The sequence below is a fragment of the Colias croceus genome, chromosome 4, assembly GCF_905220415.1.
Source record: "Colias croceus chromosome 4, ilColCroc2.1".
NCBI lineage: Eukaryota > Metazoa > Arthropoda > Insecta > Lepidoptera > Pieridae > Colias > Colias croceus.
This window is the reverse complement of record NC_059540.1, coordinates 5,769,158-5,788,464: the sequence shown is the minus strand read 5'-3', so window position 1 is coordinate 5,788,464 and position 19,307 is coordinate 5,769,158. Positions and strand designations below refer to the sequence as shown.

Below are 19,307 nucleotides of genomic sequence, written 5' to 3'. Positions count from 1 at the left end.
GAATTGAGCTCTAGGAAGACTGCATTTTCTCACATTTTTGGCACATCTTGTTTATTAGTATATAGGTACGTAATAGGTAAGTATTGTCAGACAAGTTACAATAATTATTATCAAACAAAAAACAAATTACGAAATTTAAATAGATTTAAGATTATACGAAAGTAGGTACTAAAGGTCCCATTGTGGTGAAATAAGTATAAAATGTAAGGTCTTAGGATACAACATTTAATTGAATATAGGACTATTGAAAAACTGTAGTCACTAATGAAATCGTTTAACTTACATCAATACCTAATAACATTCTTTGTTCAGAAAAACACGACTAAAAAAAGAACAAAGAGATTTAATGGCAATATTTTAAGAATAACACACTGCCGAGAACATCTGCTACGTATCACACATTTAAATGACTATAATCTAAACAGTGACTAGATAAATAAACAACTTTAACCTAATAATCAAATTATTTATATGATTTCTGATATGTACATTTATTATTGAAACAAGTGAAAGGAAATTTTATTTCGCCGACAGGAATATTTCACTATATTATAAAAATAGAAGCTTTCAATTAAACTTGATGTACTAACATTGAGAGTTAACTTGAAATTATCTACTAATGAGCATATTGGAATAAATAATCTTAACTGTTAAAATTATTTTTGAGACTGTACGTGCTCTGGTTGGAGGCTCTCGTCGGTAACAATCTTTCGGACACTTCACTTATATCACTAGCAGAATACCTATTTCTTTTCATATTTGCACCTTTACAGTCTTTGTCAAATAGTCTTTTTGCCTCTGGCTGTGTATTAACACACTTGGCGCTGCCGGTGGGACTTATATTCGGTTCGGCTTTATCACTGGCCGTACTGGAGGGAGATTGACTTCCGTTTTCAGATTCCACGATCTGTTCTAATCCACTGGGCCGGCGACTTCGAGGGTCGTAATACTCTACAGCTGGAGCCATAACCGGTGTTAGGTTTGCCATGGGATCTAAGCCGAGTAATAGCATCACGGTCGCTGGATGTTCCATTATGTATTGTGTGACACAGTTCAAAAAAGGATCCGTTTGCGTGCATCGATTTATTTTTGGTCGCTCCGGAGTTATTGGCCTCTCCTGCTGTAATGCAATATATTTTAACATATTTGTCAAATAATATCATTTGTTTATATTGTGTTAAGAATATAGTATAAATACCTGATCCCAACAAAACACATCAGGCGGATGACTGCAGCTGCGAGCTAGTTGATTGGGTGGAGTATTCCACTGCAAGTTAGGGTTAGAATGTGCGGCATGCCATACGGGACCTGTCATCTCCTGTAGAGCGTGGATTGCATTCCGTACCTGTTTACAAAGCAAATTTACAGTTGGAGAAATATAAACTTGCGTGAGTGTTCAAAACGAATAAAATAATAATACTACCTATTCTAAAGGCAAAACAAGGCAAAAATATTAGAAGATAAATAAACAGCTCTACAAATTCTAATGACGCTCTTATAAAATTACTGTTTTAATAAAACATTACTTACATATGCATTTAACTGCAACAACACGTTAGATTGAAAAAAAGATTAATAACGTTTGTTTCGTAACCAACGGACACACCTGTTTTCACTAAATGAAATGCTGAATAAACGTACTGGGTTTACGAGTATCGCACACGTTATTTGATTGTTTACCAACCTCCATGCTGAGCGCAGCGACGTCATGATGTAAACTGGATACCTGTGTGTCGAGTCTCTCTACAGACGAACGTATTTCTAAATTTAAACCTTCCAAAGAGTCGGCTCTATTAATTTTGGGCGTTGCTACGGAACGTTGTCTTTCAATTCTCTCCCGTAATTCTCTATGAGTTAAACGGGCTTGCCCGTCCGACCTGTAAAGAAAATGTGTACTATTGTTTTGATCACGGATTAGCGATACAAAGATAAAAAAAATGTAAGGTTATTAACCTAAATCTTGCGTGACGGGGACTACTGGTACTCGGAACTAGCGGTTTTTTCGGAGATAAAGCCTGATCTTCTGCTGCGTTTTCATCATCTTCCGATATCGATGGTAGAGTTAACGAGGGGTGTCCATTTCCATCAGATTCCTGTTCTGCCTCATATCCCTCTCTCAAATTGTACGTGAGGTCATGTTGTATATCGTGTATAAATTCCTGCTGGTATTCTGGATATAAGCGTAGTACCTCAGCGAGACCAATCATGTTAATGCACTTGAGATCGCAGTAAGTGAGCGCCTGTAATATTAAACTTGCTCCATTATCAAGGCCTTAATTATTCAAAGTTTAAATGCAAATTTCATGTTAAGGGAAATTATGTGTACCTTCACATCGCTACTAGATTTGACGACGACGTCGGGGTTATTAGACTGCGATGTACCCGTACCGTTGTAAGCTTGTAAGTGGGTATTCATATCACAACCCACTAAATCACCCTTTCCTGACCAATAAAGATTGCACTAATTAATACTTAACGTACGGATACTTCAACTGCTTAATACTTGTGTATTCTTGTTCAAATATAATACATTACAAAACATCAATTCACATAATAAACCCTTAAAACAGCTTTTATTCTAAATTGCCACTTGTATAAATGTCAAATAGCAGAAATAAGTCTTAAATACAGGAAATCTCGACGCATTGTTGTACTGACTCACCCAATATAGCAACAACCATATCGTTTTGCATCACTTCCATTGAGCCGTTACAAATGTAGTAAATGTATGTCAATGCATCGCCTTTGTGCACGAGATATTCGCCGGGTGCACAGAAGTTGTTTCGAATATGCAGAGACAGAAGCTTGAGGCAACCCTGAGAGGCGGACTCGAATATCGGTAGCGACAGGATTTCCCTATGTAAATGTAGCGAAACGTCGCCTCTCAATTCTTCGGGGAATTCTTTTAGTGTCTAAAAAATAATACACCTACATTATTTTCTTCAAACGCTTGAATCGTAAATAACATCCATAGAAATTAAGAAAAAAGTTCTATCATCTTGTTCTTTGTTAAATTTTATCTTTATCTTATTAAATTATAACTTAATGGCGAATGATGTTATTATCCTTTTTCTTAAAAAAACAAAAAAGCTTAGACGGTGCAGATAAAATAGACCGTTTTGTATTTCCACCTCATTTAATTCCGTTCAAAGCGGGAATTTTTTTTCAAAAGAGACAATAGAAAATGCTTTTCATTTTAGGCTCACGAATAGGAAAGCGATTATGTATAATATTTCTTATTAGAACAGTATGTATTTCAGATCTCGTTTACAAATGCTATTAATTTTGGCGAAACAAATTATTAACTTTGTAGGAGGGAGTGTGGGAGGAACTCTATTACAATATACACTCTACGATATATCGTGTACATGAAATATTTCTGCGCAAATCTCCTATTAAAATATTTATCAGATATCTGTATACTTATATAAAAGTAATCAGTGAGCTTACCTCGTGGATATCAATACCATGGTTGAGAGACCACATCGTCTGAAAATAGTCTTGCATGCGTTGTTTCAGCTCCTTAGGGACTTGGTTGATTGTTAGGAAGTCCTTCAGATCTCGCCATTTACTTTGATACATCGATCGGCGTGAATACATCCGTTGTATGATTGCGGTTACGTTACCGAACACCACGGCGTGCATTAGAGCTGATAAAACGATATAAATATTATGTGTGTGAGCATTCTATTTTTTTTTATCTGGTGGTATTTACGCGAATATTATGAAGTAATGTATATATTAGTAGTAAAATATATTATAACAGTAACAAAAGTTTGTATAAAATTAAATCTAGTGTGAATGTTCACATATTATAAAATATATTTAAAATATTCTAATTCAATTTATCTAATACTAAAAGATTGAGATATTGAATAACAGCGAAGCTGCCAACAGCAATACAAGAGAACAAAAATAAGAGAACTCTCATTTATGATTTCGGTTTCATTTTCTCTACTATTGATCCAAGCAACGTCGTTATTGCATTGTGAGATTAAATTAATATCTGAAGGGTTTCGTTATGTAATCTGACGCGCTTAGTATCACAGATGCTGAGCGAACAATACTTTTAAAAGTAAGAAGTTATATTTAATATTAAGTTACATTATGCTATTATTTACAAGTTTCGTAGTTTAGGAGAAAATATGTCTACTTTTAGAAAAATATTAACCTTGAGGTCTTTTGAACAACGAGTATTTTGAACGTTGAAACATTTTACTCTCCTTTTATAATAAATATACTTACATTAATGTAAATTTGAGATAAGAGAAAGTGATACTCTATCAAAGTGATATTATCTTAGACCTTAATAAAATGTACTAAAATAAATTAATAAAAACAAGAAGGAAAACGTGCACAGTAAGTAGTTTTGGAATATTGGTGACTAGTGTTGTCAGTCATGATATACCATGGTCCATGACTCTAGTCATATGGCAGAAAAGGTATAATGTATAAATATCTTCCTCCTTTGTTTCTATTATTTGCTAGAAACACGTTAACTATTTATTTTTTCTGTAAGTAAAAGAAAATCCTCTTTATAAAATATGAGAAATCTCGTTATTTTCAGAGGGTGAATAATTTCCCTTTCGCAGGCAGCAAAATCTAAACAAAAGACTAAATCCTTCTCTATATTTAGCCAAGCAAGACTAAAGTAAACAAAGTAATAATGAAATAATGTTGACCTCATATGAGGCAATTCATGTATAATGTAGTAATTACATAGAACTAATTTTATATGCCCTCGGATGTAGAGCACAATGCCTACTACTATACAAATGTAAAAGCTAAGGAAACCTCTTAGCCTATTATCTCAGTTTATTAAAATAACCTAATACTAACTATACTTTTAATATAACTACGTATTTACGAAGGTATATAAGCTGTTTAAGTTAAAGTTTTAAATCACTGAAATCAGTGAAATTCTAAAAATGACCTTTAGGTAAGTATAAGTAGATAAGAACTAAATTTATAGTACTTATGTCGACCTCTGTAACAAACAATCAATATAGCTAATAGCTATCGCAGGTCTAATATTATTCAACAAAGTATTAACTTTACATCTAAATAATCGTATCTTGTCATTCACACGCATACGATATGTAAGTAGAATCTAACCTCCGACCAACATAACCAGTATGCTGAAAATTTTCTCTGGCAAAGTGTTCGCTGACACATTTCCGAAGCCGACGCTCGTTAACGACGAGCAGGTGAAATACAGCGCCGTCACATAGCTTTCGCTGTGTGATATGTTCACTATTGGTATTTTCAATCTTTCCGCCAAGTTATTGATCCAACCTTAAGAGACAAAAAGAACACGTAGCGTTAATGAACTTCGTTTTTGTTGCTGAATTCAAAGGATTATTTATCCTACACATTATCGTAAAAAATGATCTTTTGTTTAATCAGTAAAGAGAAACATCTCGATCGTTAATCGTTATTTGCTTATGCATGTAAAATAACAATTTGTATCATATAAAATGGAAATTATTATATTACCTAAATCCCAACTTTCATTTTTGTGATGTTCGATCTCTTTTTCGGCAATGATAAACCAAATGCATGCGAGCCAGTGAGCGACTAACGTGAACGACAACATGAGTAGCGTAAGGATGAGGGCTGAGTATTGCGAGTAACGGTCCATCTTCTGCAGTAGTCTCGCGAGTCGTAGCAAACGGGTAAGCTTCACTAAGTGAACATTACCATGCGTTGACTCCTATATAAAACCGAAAGATTAGATTACCATAATATATTATAGATTACCTTAAAGATTAATTTAAAGATGTAATTTAAAACGTTAGTGATTACCTTAAAGATGTAATTTAATTCATTAGCGCACTAGTATCTTAAAAATTTAATTTAACGGATGTTAATTTATAAATATTACACGTATTTTTTCATAAGTGCCTATACGTGACAGTATAACAATATACGTTAACATTTTCGTTTCATTCACACTTTGTAACCTATTGTGATAAAGTTTCTATTTTTATCCATTGTAGGTAGGTACTTCAAACATAAGCGCTACGTGAAACACTGTATCGATATATTACGTATTAAAATCACGTGTAGCAACAAGTTGATTTTACAAGAGCTTTATGGATTTAACTCTCCTGACTCTAACAATAGCTTTTGAAACATTTAGTATTCACGATAACTATCTATGATCTCTTATGAAGTGGATCGAACAATCGATAATTTCAAACGAAGCGCACATGTTCAGAATCTAAACAGTTGCGACAGCGCTGAAACCGTTTGAAGTTCGTTGATACAACAATAATTAAAACTTCGCTGTTAAATTAATTAATTAGTCGGCATTGCTAACGTGTCTTACCGTCCCGCTGTATACGTCTGAAGCGTAAAGTAGGTCAAAAGGGAGCGCGGCCAGGAGATCCACCACGAACCATGAACGTATATAATTAAGAGCTATCGCTTTGGAGTCAGATACCACTTCCCCTTTCTTGCTTACAAACGTCGTTCGGAAGTTAAGGACGATATCTGAATATAAGAGACATCTTAATAAGCTGATATTGAAATCATTTTAATTGGATTTTGTATAAAATTTATATTTTACCTATAATAAAAAGTGCTTCCACTATGACATCGCTCGTTACACTTATTCTGGGGTGGCCTTCGTCGACGAAACTGGCGTTATATGGCACAACAACCGCTACATAAAATGTCGCTATTAGGATTAACCAATCCCAGAAGGTTTTAAAAACGCCATAATGCGAGATAATAAATTTGGACTTTTTTATCGCTGACGTTTTGTACTCGGGAAGCGGGGGATCCGACGAATGTAGCAGGTTCTAAAATGTTCATAAATTGTTATTTATACATTCATTACCTACTTATGCAAATGTAAATCTTAACTAAATGCAATTCATTTGTTAGAAGCGATCGGGGTACCTTACTGACATTGTTGAGTTTTAGTTTAGACTTCATTTTATCCGGTTTGTAGTGTCCTGAAAGCTGGTAAAGAACAGCCCTGGAGCGCCGCCTGCCCATGTTAGCGGGTGAAGGCGCTTCGGGGTCAAGATTGCCATTCGGGTCTGGAAGGAGGCAACTAGATTCAGCTCGGAACCGGGCGCCCAAGAGTGCCGCTGCGGGTACAAATGGGGACAACGCTAGAGTTACCACGCCAGCCGAAGGCCGCACCGCGGCTCCTGTACGCATAAACCACCCTGTTACTAAACTAACTGTTTGTTTGTAACCCTTCCACACGACTTAAAAAAATGGTTCAAATAACATTAAAATTCAACGCGATGAATCATTATAAAGGACGTAAAATTTTATCGAAATAATCTAAGCGCTCGTGTGGAAGGCTCCTAAAAGCTGTTACATTAAGTGCTACAGACGTAAAAACGTTACAAGTACAGGATTTTCTTTGTGCCGTAAGCTATGAAAAGTTTTTGATGATGGAATCACTCGACAGTCATGCAAAGGATAAGCATAATGAATATTTACGAGAAGAAATGTGAATAAATGAGTTCGGATTATTTGAGGGTATTTCTGTTTTGAGGTAACGCTAACGTTTGAAAATAAGAATCATTTACTTTCTCAGATCATAAAGAAAATCCCATACGTGTTTATTTTACTCCAAAGAAATAGGAATGGATGAGATAGCAAAAAGTTACAAACATGCGTCAGACTTACCTATTAATAAGTTTAATTTTAAGATTAAGACGAAAATACATGCGCATACATGCGCAACATACCAACTTAGTGAGTTATTCACGAAGTAGGTATGTTTATCTAAAATATTGTGAAGGGCTGTTCCTTTTTTTAATTATTCAGAAATGAAGATTTAAAGAACAGCATCACTTAAGTAATTTATTAAAATAAAAATTATTACCACGATGCAACTTTAAGTTAAAATATATTTTATACTTTTTAAAAGACCTTTCTCAGCACTAACATGCATTTTGATGAGCAATTTGATGCAACCTACTTGTTAAACACATTCGATTAATATCACTTTTCAATGCTTTCAAATATGAGAAAAGTAAAAAGAGTGTAAATAATTTCAGTAGAATGTATTATAATTTATTGTATTAATATAATAACGAGAAAATTCAACGACTTGTTACTAAAAATCAAAAGGTTTTATTACTTTGAAAATTCAGCTAGACATATTTGATGGTAACAAAAGCAATTTATGTACCTATTTTTACCCCAAAAATTTATCACTGTTAACGAACCTGACACTTTTATTGCAATACTAAAATAACAGGCGTATTATAGCACGCTATATAAGTGTTTATTACGCTCATATTATCTACGGATATTAATTACCTGAATTTTCTTGAAGAAATATAATATGTGAGCGACAGATTCACTAACAATGGTCTATTAATTTTCGGTAATTACAGGGTGGTTTCCGTAGGTATCACATATGAAGCGTTAATAATTTTATTTTTACATAGAAACATTGTAAACGATATATTCTACAAATAAATAATGGGAGTAATCATAAACTTTCCTTTCTGATCACATAATGTTTAAATATATTTACTTATTACCGGCTCTATAATTGAAGAGAAGTTTTTCCAGGGTTCTACACTAATCTATACTACTGTTATGAAAAACGTAGGTACTTAGAATAAATAAAAATAAAGGTAATCACTAATTACCAAACCATACCTACTTCAAATATTAGCTAGCTAATTGGCTACCTAAAACATAAATTGAATGAAACACCTACGAACATTTAAATGAGTTTTTACCGTGCGATGACGATCCAACGAGGGGTCTAATGTCACAACAACGTGCTCGGAACACGTAACAGGATTGTAAAATGTTCATTTTAAAGAATTATGTTATATCAATAATCATATTAGTACTAATCTAAAGGTAGTGTCCCACTATATGATTGCTAGAGCCTAATTTGTAATTGCTCGGTAGATCTACGTGGTGGATTGCAATATTTTAATTGTTAATAATTATCAATTGGTCTATATATTTTGTAGTCATGCTTAAGTACTATAGATATCCTTTATTACTAGTTGGTATATTTTAATTGGAAGTAGAGGCTTGAAGAGAATACACGAGTACGTATAGGTACATTAAATATTTACACAGTCCTTTAAAGGGTAGGTAGGTGTATATGCAATTAAGGTATTATTCAAAATATTGTTTTAGTCTACTTACCGCTATCGAAGTCCTCATTAGTATTCATGGCGGCCATCTTTGTATTTGTGATATCCTTGAATGAGGCGAGAAACAACACGACCTCCCGTTTCTCATTTTTAATTGGAACGATATCGAGCAGGCACCAGAAAGGTGTTCCTGTAAAATAAGACTTATGTAATGAACTAATGGAATATTAAGTATTGAAAAAAAGCTGTAATAGTAGGCCAACCGTTAATTAATAATTTTATGTTGTGGAAAATCTCTAATAATCTTTAGTGAATAATGTAGGTACTATAAAATTAAATAATTTACTAAACTATAAAACTATTCATTTTAGAAATGTTTACAATGCCTACTTCTCTTATTAATTACTAGGTTTCCGCCCGCGGCTTCGCCTGCGCAGTCAAAAAAAACCCGCATAGTTCCCGTTCCCTTGGGATTTCCGGGATTGCGTCATTTTTCCGGGATAAAAAGTAGCCTATGTCCTTTCTCGGGTATCAAAAAAAATATCTCCATACTAAATTTCATGAAAATTGGTTCAGTAGTTAAGGTGTGATTGAGTAACAAACAGACAGATAGAGTTACTTTCGCATTTATAATACATATTAGTATGGATTATTGCTAATTATGAATGAAACGTACATTAATTTAATTCAAATCAGAAATGAACAACATGAAACCTACAGTAACATTTTTTCATTATTTTAATAACAGACGATGTTTACAACGTTCTACTGAAATACCAACCCGTGTCGATAATTACGTCCACATTCTTCCCGAAGTTCTTAGATTTGAGTGAATGTTCGCATAAATTAAAATGTTTGTAACAGCTTATTTATTCTAAGTATTTTACCGAGTTTATTTTGTGTGGAGATGAAAGCAAGATGATATTATGTATGTACCCTCCAAAAAGATATTAATTTTAAGGTCTTTATATTCAGCAGCTGAATTATATCTACTATAATTAAATTATTTAAAACTCCAAAGACTTGTTTGTATAAAGAATTGTGACAACGCACAACTGTGTGCTTGTAAAAGTTTAATTTTGACGAAAGGAATCGTAAAAATAGGATTTTGTTTACGATAGCGGCTTGGAACGCGTTGAAAAGCTTTTATGTACACAATTAAAGTGTTTTCATTTACTGCTAAATATTTCCTTCTTATCTGACATAAGTATGTATATTTGTAAATTTAGAAATTAAAGACTTTTTAACGGATTTTAAACGCGATTTATTTATTTATTCATTATATTATTTTCCCGACATTTCGAACACTTTACAGCGAGCGTGGTCACGGCGCGGGGAGGTAATGAATAAATCGCGTTTAAAATCCGTTAAAAAGTCTTTAATTTCTAAATGTATAATACTCGCGTAAAATCAAACCCTAGAAAATACTAAGTATATTTGTGTTTGTGTGTGTGTACACTTGATACACGTTTTCCATCTATTAAGCATATTAATAATTTATGTATTTTGGTCACGAAAATCCTAATCATTTTCTTTCCGTCATAAATTTAAGACCCTTTTTACATTTTTCCGTCCCAATAAAGCTCTTTTTCAAACTGTGACATAAAAGGTTTGTTATTCTTGTAAATTTAAACGAAACGACTAATTTACTGTGAGTGGCAAGAAACTCGACTAAGAGTAATTAGCTGTATTTCAACTTCCAGGGTGGCGATGACAACTTGAAATAATATCCTCTACTTTTCAAGTGAATTTTAAAATGCGAAAATTTGCTTAATTTATGAAAAAAAAATCAAATAAAAGTTAGGAATTTGCGTTACGATATATCAAACCGCAGCTGCTGTAGTCATCAAAATGTACTTATTTGTACCATATGGCATATCCTGTTGAATATTTGAAGTGTAATAATAAAACTCACTGAAAAAATTGTATATTAAAAAAAACTAGAAAGTTAGTATTTATTTTTAATGCCTGTAATTTTTTGTACGTAGGGATCTTTAAGCATACCTGGCTTTTCGATTTTAAATACCTCCTGAGGCTTGAAGTTTAAATTAAACATTTACTGAGTATTGTTATATCCCTATTGAATACATTTAATCATTATAGTAGTTTTTATTAGAGAGATAAGAGAACAAAAGTAATCAATCCAATTGGGGTGAAGAGAACAAGACCAGATAATTAAAGCCTTATTTCTAACTAGCTTCCGCCCGCGACTCCGTCCGCGCGGATGTCGGTCTTCGCGTGGATGGTTTATTTATCCATCTTGAGTAACTCTGACAATGACATCTTATAAATATCTATTGGACCCAAATACGGCTAGGCCTACAATAATACGCAACGTGTGTTCGCGGTTCTACAGAACAACGTCTATGGATAACTGAAAAATTAAGATTAATTTTTTTCTACGTATTTTTTCAGGATAAAAAGTATCCTATTTTACGCCCAGGATAATAAGGTATAATTATACCAAGTTTCATCGAAATCGAACCGGTAGTTTTCACGTGATGTCTTCACATACAGACAGACAGACAGACAGACAGACAGACAGACAAAAATTTTTTTAATCACATATTTGGGTTTGGTATCGATCCAGTAACACCCCCTGCTATTTATTTTTTCAATATTTTCAATGTACAGAATTGACCCTTCTACAGATTTATTATATGTATAGATTGAAATGAGTGATTGTTGCTATAATTAAATATTTTGTTAACAATTTGAAAGAAATATCTGAAGAATTAAAAGGAACATAAGCGTAGCGTAACCTAAATCTTAACGATTTTCTTCACAGTCATGTCAAGTCCTTTGACAGATTTCTAAAATCACTGGGATTAAATCAAATATTAAAGATCCCTTTATATGCGATGAATTCATTTATACCGGTTTAACTAAATATAAATTTTAATTTTAACTCTACATTTTTTCATATCTCCATAGCTTCATTGTGTTTTAATTCATAATTTAAGTATTTGTTATTAAATTCCTATAATGTAATGGATAAATGAAACTTCAAAAGATTTGATCAGAATTGGCTTTCCAATTTGCTTTAAATTGAGCCTTCAAGTGCAATCCAAAGATAAGGTTGATCCTTTCTTTAGTATTCAATAGGGAAGTTTATCACCGGAACTTGCTATTACAGGAACCGTCATAATATTATTTGGCTTATCTAGTGTTTATCTTATTTGAGTGTTTTTTTATTTAGGTAGATTTTTTGTGTATAAAACTCACAAAAGATAACAATTATTGTTTAATTAAACATGCACAAATTCAAAAAATATTACAAATATTTAATAGATTTGAACTCACTCGTTAGATGGAAAGTGATGAGATAAAGGCAATCAATAGATCACCGAGAGCGCGCTAATCCCTTCGTGCTATAAAGCTTTCTGCTTGACACAGCTAAACCAACTCCTATCCTAGTTTTATTTAGACAAAATCGGAAAAGCAAATAATGCACCTCAACGCAGAAAGAGCAATACACAGATCTAGCTTTGATAAGTTCACTGATGCGCGTTTGACCCGATTCGACTCACATGCACGGATGGCGTTTAACTTGACCCAATTTATGTCAAACATCAACACTTATTCAAAACACTCATTGCTTTATAAGATTTAAGAATAAATAGTAGTAAGAAAATCTAGAATCTAAAGAACGATCCTATTGATACCTATGCGAATGTTTGTGAGTATGTATGGATATTTTTTACTCTTTAAGGCACACACATGGACGGTAACTTGGATAAACAGTTAACACATAGGATTGGTTTTATCCCGGAAATCTAACAGGCACGTGAACTATGCGGGTTTTTCTTTGAAAACGCGGGCGAAGCCGCGGGCAGAAAGCCAGTTGTATAATAAAACAAAAAGTATAATGAAATTACCAATTTTCTTATAGAAGATGAGCTCCAGCTTGAGTTCATGTTTGGAGTCTAGGGCTGCGTCGATCTCGCGGCGGTGGTCTTCGTGCGTGTCGGGCCCATGGAGGAACTTGCACGCGCAGCCCTTCTGCATGATGTGCGCGCGCGCCCACCCCGTCAGCTCGCAGAACCCGTCCGAGCAGTACACGATGGGGTACGACGGCACCTGCGCGTTCCCCAACACGAAGTTGCTGTCTGCATGCATAAATACACATTATAAGATATTTGAGCTTCGTATTTTTGGTTGTAATATAAGTATATCTAGTAGTGATCATAGTAGAATACTGTGTTTGTTTTATCAATTTCCAATCAAATTTTTACCCGGTAGGTCAGAGGTCAATAACGTGACCGCGAATTCAATCCCTAATCCTCTATAATAACATATAGGTTACCTACCTACATAAAACAAGGTTGAAAAATACTGCCTACGTAGGTTATTGTCTAGCTCTACGTAGGTACTTTTAACTTCCCTATTGTTCTGATGAAACTGATTTGGAAGGAAATGTTTAACAAATATCGCGTTGATTGTGTAATCAAACCTATTAATTTAAAATCCAGAATGGCTTTTAATTTAAATATTTACTTTCCTTTATAAATAGACCGAGCAAAATTGGACCAGCTGTTGCTCGAAGTATGAATATCTGCACTTAATTTAGTCCAATTGGTAACCAGATTCATAACGTGAATTAATTCAATGCGAATGCTAATTTTAACTCGATGTGTTCTCAGTAAACATTGTTACAATACCATGCATATGTTATTTTAAGCAGAATAATACAACGTGATAGCTATGAATCAAAATCATCTCAGTTTGTGGCTTAGTGACTACGCATGCATGAGAAATTATTCCACAATTTCGCATCTGTTCCATTGTAATTGTGCCCTTAACTTTTGAGGCTTAATATTGTGTGGCAATATGAATACCGAATTATTAAGTGACAGACGTCTCATTTGTTATATAGAAGCGTCGTAAATTGAAACAGTTCAAACGTGTTTCTATGCCAGCAACTTTGAGGTCTGTGATTGATGCGGGTAGACTCTATCTACTTTACCCACGATTAAGCCTCTTGTCGTATTTGCCGTTTTGCAGGATGTAATATCAATTACGGAAAATTGAATCATACCCGATGTTAGGTATCTGATGTTTACGGTGAAAGACTAAAATACGTTTTTCTCACAGTCGAGACAGCATTTACTATCGCAGGACAAACCTTTAATTTTTTTAAGGAGGAAGAAGAATTAAAATTGACTTACGATCCGTTCTTTTTTCGCATCGTTTACTTAGAACCAATACTTCTACTTAGAAAACGAAAGATCTAAGCTATATAGGAGTGGATTTATTATTGAAAGCTTGATAGACGTATATTCGTATTGTAACTGTTTATTAGAGCTCTTATCGCTAATCGTTCTTTTAAAGTCATTTTTATTGAGCAATAATTTATATTTCGCTGTTACGAGACTCTCATATCTACGCTTTATTTATAAAGCCATTACAGCTATAAGTAGATTACGATGTAGAATCTATATTAAGATTCATTCACTCTTCTGTAATATCTTCCTTTCATAATCACTAATGAAACCGATAATATAGAGTATAAGTAAATTACTTAGCGGAACATCAAATGTGGTTTATACATGTAAATACATCCTTATATTGATTCAATTATGAAAATTCATGTTTAGTATAAAAAGTGAGGGACTGTGGTTTAGAAATGTAACCTTCGCATCGAAACAACTTTTGTAATCAATTTTGGTTAGGCCTAGACCCTACATATATCCAGAGCACTTTACAGGGACGAGCAGCCCACGCATTGTCAACTAGTTTGATGAAAATGAATAATGAAATTGTACGCCTGTAGCCAGAAAATATTTATATTTTATCGGATTGACGCTAAAGCAATTACGAAAAAAAAAAACAAAATCAATGCTGGAAAAAATATATAGCCAAGATTAAAACGGTGATTTATCCAGAAAATATTCGACAACGAGGCAGTAATGAATCGAATTGCCCAAATTACAGATACTTTTAGTATTAACGAATACGAAAATATCTAAATCTACGATCATAAAAAAATTACAAATTTATTTATTACCTACACGTTCGTGCGTAAAAGCTCTTCATAAAATATAATTAACGAAATATGGAACGAACTATAATTTATATAAAGACGGTATAAAACTAAAAAACCAGGTATCCACTAATCTCGTGTCTATCGAAAGTTTTCTACTACATTTCTGAAATTCTTTACCTATAGGTAGTACATTGTTTCCATCAAAGACACAGCTCCGGGCTTAGGCGGGTCAAGTACGTTTTTCCTATATACACACTGTCTATAAAACCTTTTTCACCCCACCTGTAATCTCAAATGTTGTTCATCTTCCCAAAAAATGATATAAGGTCTTCTTTGGTTATTCGCAATTGCCTTTCATACGAAAATATACCAAATGAGAGTGGTTTATTAATTGAATCTAGAAATAAGTGTATTTATAATTAAAAGCGTGTTCTAAAAATTATTAATTTTATAGTCCGTACCATTTTCCCCAATTAAGTAGGTGGCTCTATATTTAAATCTTTACATATTTTTGGCATTTTTATTTTTTAAGTACCATTTTAAAAATAAATAAAATCTTTGTATAGGTTATGTACATAGCGACATAATATTACTATTTTATAGTATTTTATAATCAAATTCTCTTCAGTTATCCAGTTGAATAATAGATAGAAAAATATGAACAGAGCAACTTGAAACACTCCCATGAGAGAGGAGAGGCTTCAGTGTAGGTATAATTAAATAATTTCAAATAAACATAACGGATAAATAACTTTCCGAAGGGCAGTCTAACTTGTGCAGTGAGTACTAAAGTCTGAAGCGCAGCCAACCTTCAGGAATATTACAAAGCGATATAAGTCCGAGGGATAAGTTTTGATTGCTCCACCCGATTCTCCACGATCACCCACCTGCTAACGGCGCATTCAAACTCATATACCTGAATAAGTATATCATATAATATAACCTTTTTTGATGGACTTGCGAGGTCCGATAGCGACAACAAATTTGTTTGAATAGCTGTTTTTCTTAAACACGACGAGGGAGTTTCTTTGTCCAATAAGTTAAACAGGTGTTCGTTTAGGCTAGTTCAATACCATAGCTTTTATTATAATATATTTAAAATTGATCTTTTCAACACATGTGCATACTTTTATTGTTTTAACGTAATAAAATATGAATTATAATTGAGCATGTAGTTATGTGAAGTCGCCACATATTTTTATAATATCCGTAGTATCGTGGTAATATCCATTTAACACCATTATAATAATCCGTATTAACTACCATATAACTTTTACGAAAAAAGCTGCACGAATGTGTAATTCTTTTTAAATCCGCTCCAATCCTTACAAAGACCTGATCCCTTGGGAAAAAAGGGAAAATTGATGACACTGATGCGGTTGAATATAGCTTCTCTACAATGTAACGAAACTAGGATATTCATCTTACTTACAGGTCAATTCACTTGGTGTATTGTACATATGTCTATAATATACACGGAATGGGTCGCATTTTGTTATGTAGATTTTGATCATAAAATATTATTATGGAAATAAATATCATAGTAGCTACTTATGTTATTTTAACCCGATTTGGTTCTCAAGTTGATTTGCTCCGGCTCGTACCTATTTCATTGATCTTTGCTAATTGAATATATATATTATTCCAAGAGAACACTTATTGATTTGAATATTCAGTAATGGGGATGAAAATTATTAATTAACCAGTTTGAATGCAGTGCATTTCGCGGAAATTTTAGAAGTTAGAACTGCAACTGCAGAACTGTTAGACCTCCGTGTGACCTACACTTACACAAATATTTACGTACCTAAGTATATGAAGGTACACGACTTTCCAATTAGAGACATTCGTTTGATATTAATTTGAATAAAATATTGAATAGAACGAAGAAGTTATTTTCGGGGTCAAATATATTTATTGGAACCGCTGGAAGCTTACAAAAACTTTCTCAATTAGGCGAGGCGAGACTTGATTCAGACGTGAAGAGAAATGAAGTTTTACACATTGGTTGTTAATTAAAGTGCTTACCAAAATGTTTTACTGGGTAAAACATTTTATTATGGTTATAATAAAGTGTTAGATAAGCATTGTTTTCACAGTAGGTACCTAAGTACTTAAACTTTATAATAGGTATTTCATTTAAATTATATTATCTTAATCCAATTACATACTAACATGAAGAAAAATTTAATACTTACGCTAACAGAATCCGTTTTACACAATCATGTTTTAATTATATTACAATACATAGACTGTATTATAATATCTCCTCACATTTCAATAATTAAGAGTACATATCTAGCACAGAACATATAAAGGTATCTAGGTACCTAGCTGTGAAAATTACAATGCATATGTTTGTTTTACGAGAAAAAAGAACGTACCTACCTGTTTTATTCCCACTCGCATTTTAAAAGTTATAAGTAGAGTAGCGTTTCTTTTCACTGCACGTCAGGTTTTTTCATGGAACTTTTTTGCTTTTAGCTTTTGTGTCAACGCGACAACTGATAATTGCGAAAGCTCTAATGTCTATTTGCGTTTCATATGAAATACTTATAAAGAAACTGTTTGCTTACAATATCGGGGTTCATAATTGATTTGACACAAATAATCAAAAAGTGTGTGTATAGCTTTTATTTTCATCGGCATTTTGGTGTTTTTTTTTTTTTTTTTGAATAACAAACAAGAGTCAGTTACCTAGTTATGACTTAGGTAGTCTAGTTTATCGTGTCATTGTATGCGATTTTAAAGCTAAACCTGTAGTGTACAACGGAACTACATTTCATTTAGACGTTTAATAGCGTGGACATTTAGTCTTCTTAACGTCTACCAAAGTCTATAAATCAATATATATCAACATAATGCATTTCTTCGAAACCACCGTTCAGTTTGTGTAGAAAACGCTTCACAATTTTTAAGAAAATAAAGTGTTCTATGTTCAGGAAAATAACAAGAATGTTATAACTTAAGTTTATTTGTGTTTGACAACATATAACACTACGTTCTAACTTGCTGCAACTTTCCAACATTCACATAAAATATGTAGCCTCACTTAAAACTTAGGTAACTACTAAATTTTCAACCTCCTTAACGTCAAACACCAAAAAATATATATTTTGCCTTGGAAATATAACTAATTTGCACTTTGAAATGGACTAATTGTTATTTCTATTCAATATCTTACTAAAACTAAGTATTTAATTATATTTATATATAAGAACAGCCTGAATGTTTATAAGATGTTGAAATAAATCTAACCATTTCATAAATATGAATACATTATGCAAAATTTCTGTGAAAACACGTTAATCATCAGTGCGTTTAATTTACTCACATCTATTTGGTGACTAAATCAAATACCTATAATTTAATGTTGGAATCAATTGATTTTCAATTTATGTTAATCGTAGCCGTTTGTGATAAACTGACCGTTTTGGTCAGCGCTTGATAATAAACAATTGGCAATGTAAATAAAAAAGGGATCTTAAATAACTAAAGCTTTACATATCGCATCACTGGACTTCATTTTAATAAGGCAATAATTATTATATAAAACGAAGAGGTGACGCCCGCTATTCCATTCGCCCTAAGTACCTAGCCTTTATTCCTCCTTATAAATAGCTAACTAATAACTGGCTGTATCTCACTGAAAATCGTCAATATCGAATCATAATAAAATATAGAAAGACGAATAAACATATTGTGTTAGTTTTATTAACAGCCGTACTTATAACATTTTGATAGATATTTCATGCCGATTTTTCAGTATAGACAGCTCACATATTCGAAAGAGAAAAAAAAAACAACGTATGGCCCTCGGGGACTGCCGCGGCCGCGGTAAAGCTATTGCATGCTATGCCTTCAAGCCACACCTCCGCCCGTCGGAGTGGGGAGCGTGAGGTTTTTTCGTTACGGAATTTCTCAATTCAGTCCCCGCGCTCAAGGCCCGCGATAGAAGCTATGCAATAGCTTAAAAAATGTTCGTTGAAATTATTTCATCCGTAGTTAGCTATGTAATTCCAGAGTTACATAGACTATATTTTTCATTGCCGTCCTGGGCTAAACCAGGCGCAGCGGAGTAAAACTAAAATTAAAAATAGTTAAAAGAGATATCTCAACTGAAATTTTGTTAAAGTGTTGCTTTAAATTGTGAAACAGTAATGTTATCTTGATGTAGTTATAGTTAATTAGTCTAGCAGACGTCTGCACCGCCCTCCGTACTCAGT

The 19,307-nt window shown here is 33.3% G+C and overlaps 1 protein-coding gene across 7 annotated transcripts in view; it reads right to left on the bottom strand.

The window, feature by feature from the left end:
* Window positions 1–323: 323 nt before the first annotated feature.
* Window positions 324–19,307, bottom strand: part of LOC123691009 (potassium voltage-gated channel subfamily H member 8-like) — a 41,502-nt gene continuing 22,518 nt past the window's right edge. For 2 of the 7 annotated variants that reach the window (XM_045635179.1, XM_045635180.1), the window contains 14 exons: window positions 12,974–13,204; window positions 9,148–9,285; window positions 6,907–7,163; window positions 6,572–6,806; window positions 6,332–6,495; window positions 5,497–5,713; window positions 5,116–5,295; window positions 3,451–3,650; window positions 2,663–2,912; window positions 2,327–2,442; window positions 1,954–2,240; window positions 1,685–1,877; window positions 1,199–1,345; window positions 324–1,120 (listed from right to left, as the gene is read on the bottom strand). In XM_045635179.1, coding sequence (XP_045491135.1) covers window positions 644–1,120; window positions 1,199–1,345; window positions 1,685–1,877; window positions 1,954–2,240; window positions 2,327–2,442; window positions 2,663–2,912; window positions 3,451–3,650; window positions 5,116–5,295; window positions 5,497–5,713; window positions 6,332–6,495; window positions 6,572–6,806; window positions 6,907–7,163; window positions 9,148–9,285; window positions 12,974–13,204 — 3,092 coding nt within the window. In that variant the 3' untranslated portion in view covers window positions 324–643. The remainder of the gene's footprint in view (window positions 1,121–1,198; window positions 1,346–1,684; window positions 1,878–1,953; window positions 2,241–2,326; window positions 2,443–2,662; window positions 2,913–3,450; window positions 3,651–5,115; window positions 5,296–5,496; window positions 5,714–6,331; window positions 6,496–6,571; window positions 6,807–6,906; window positions 7,164–9,147; window positions 9,286–12,973; window positions 13,205–19,307) is intronic. The other 5 variants (XM_045635181.1, XM_045635182.1, XM_045635183.1 and 2 more) reach the window with 5 other exon arrangements.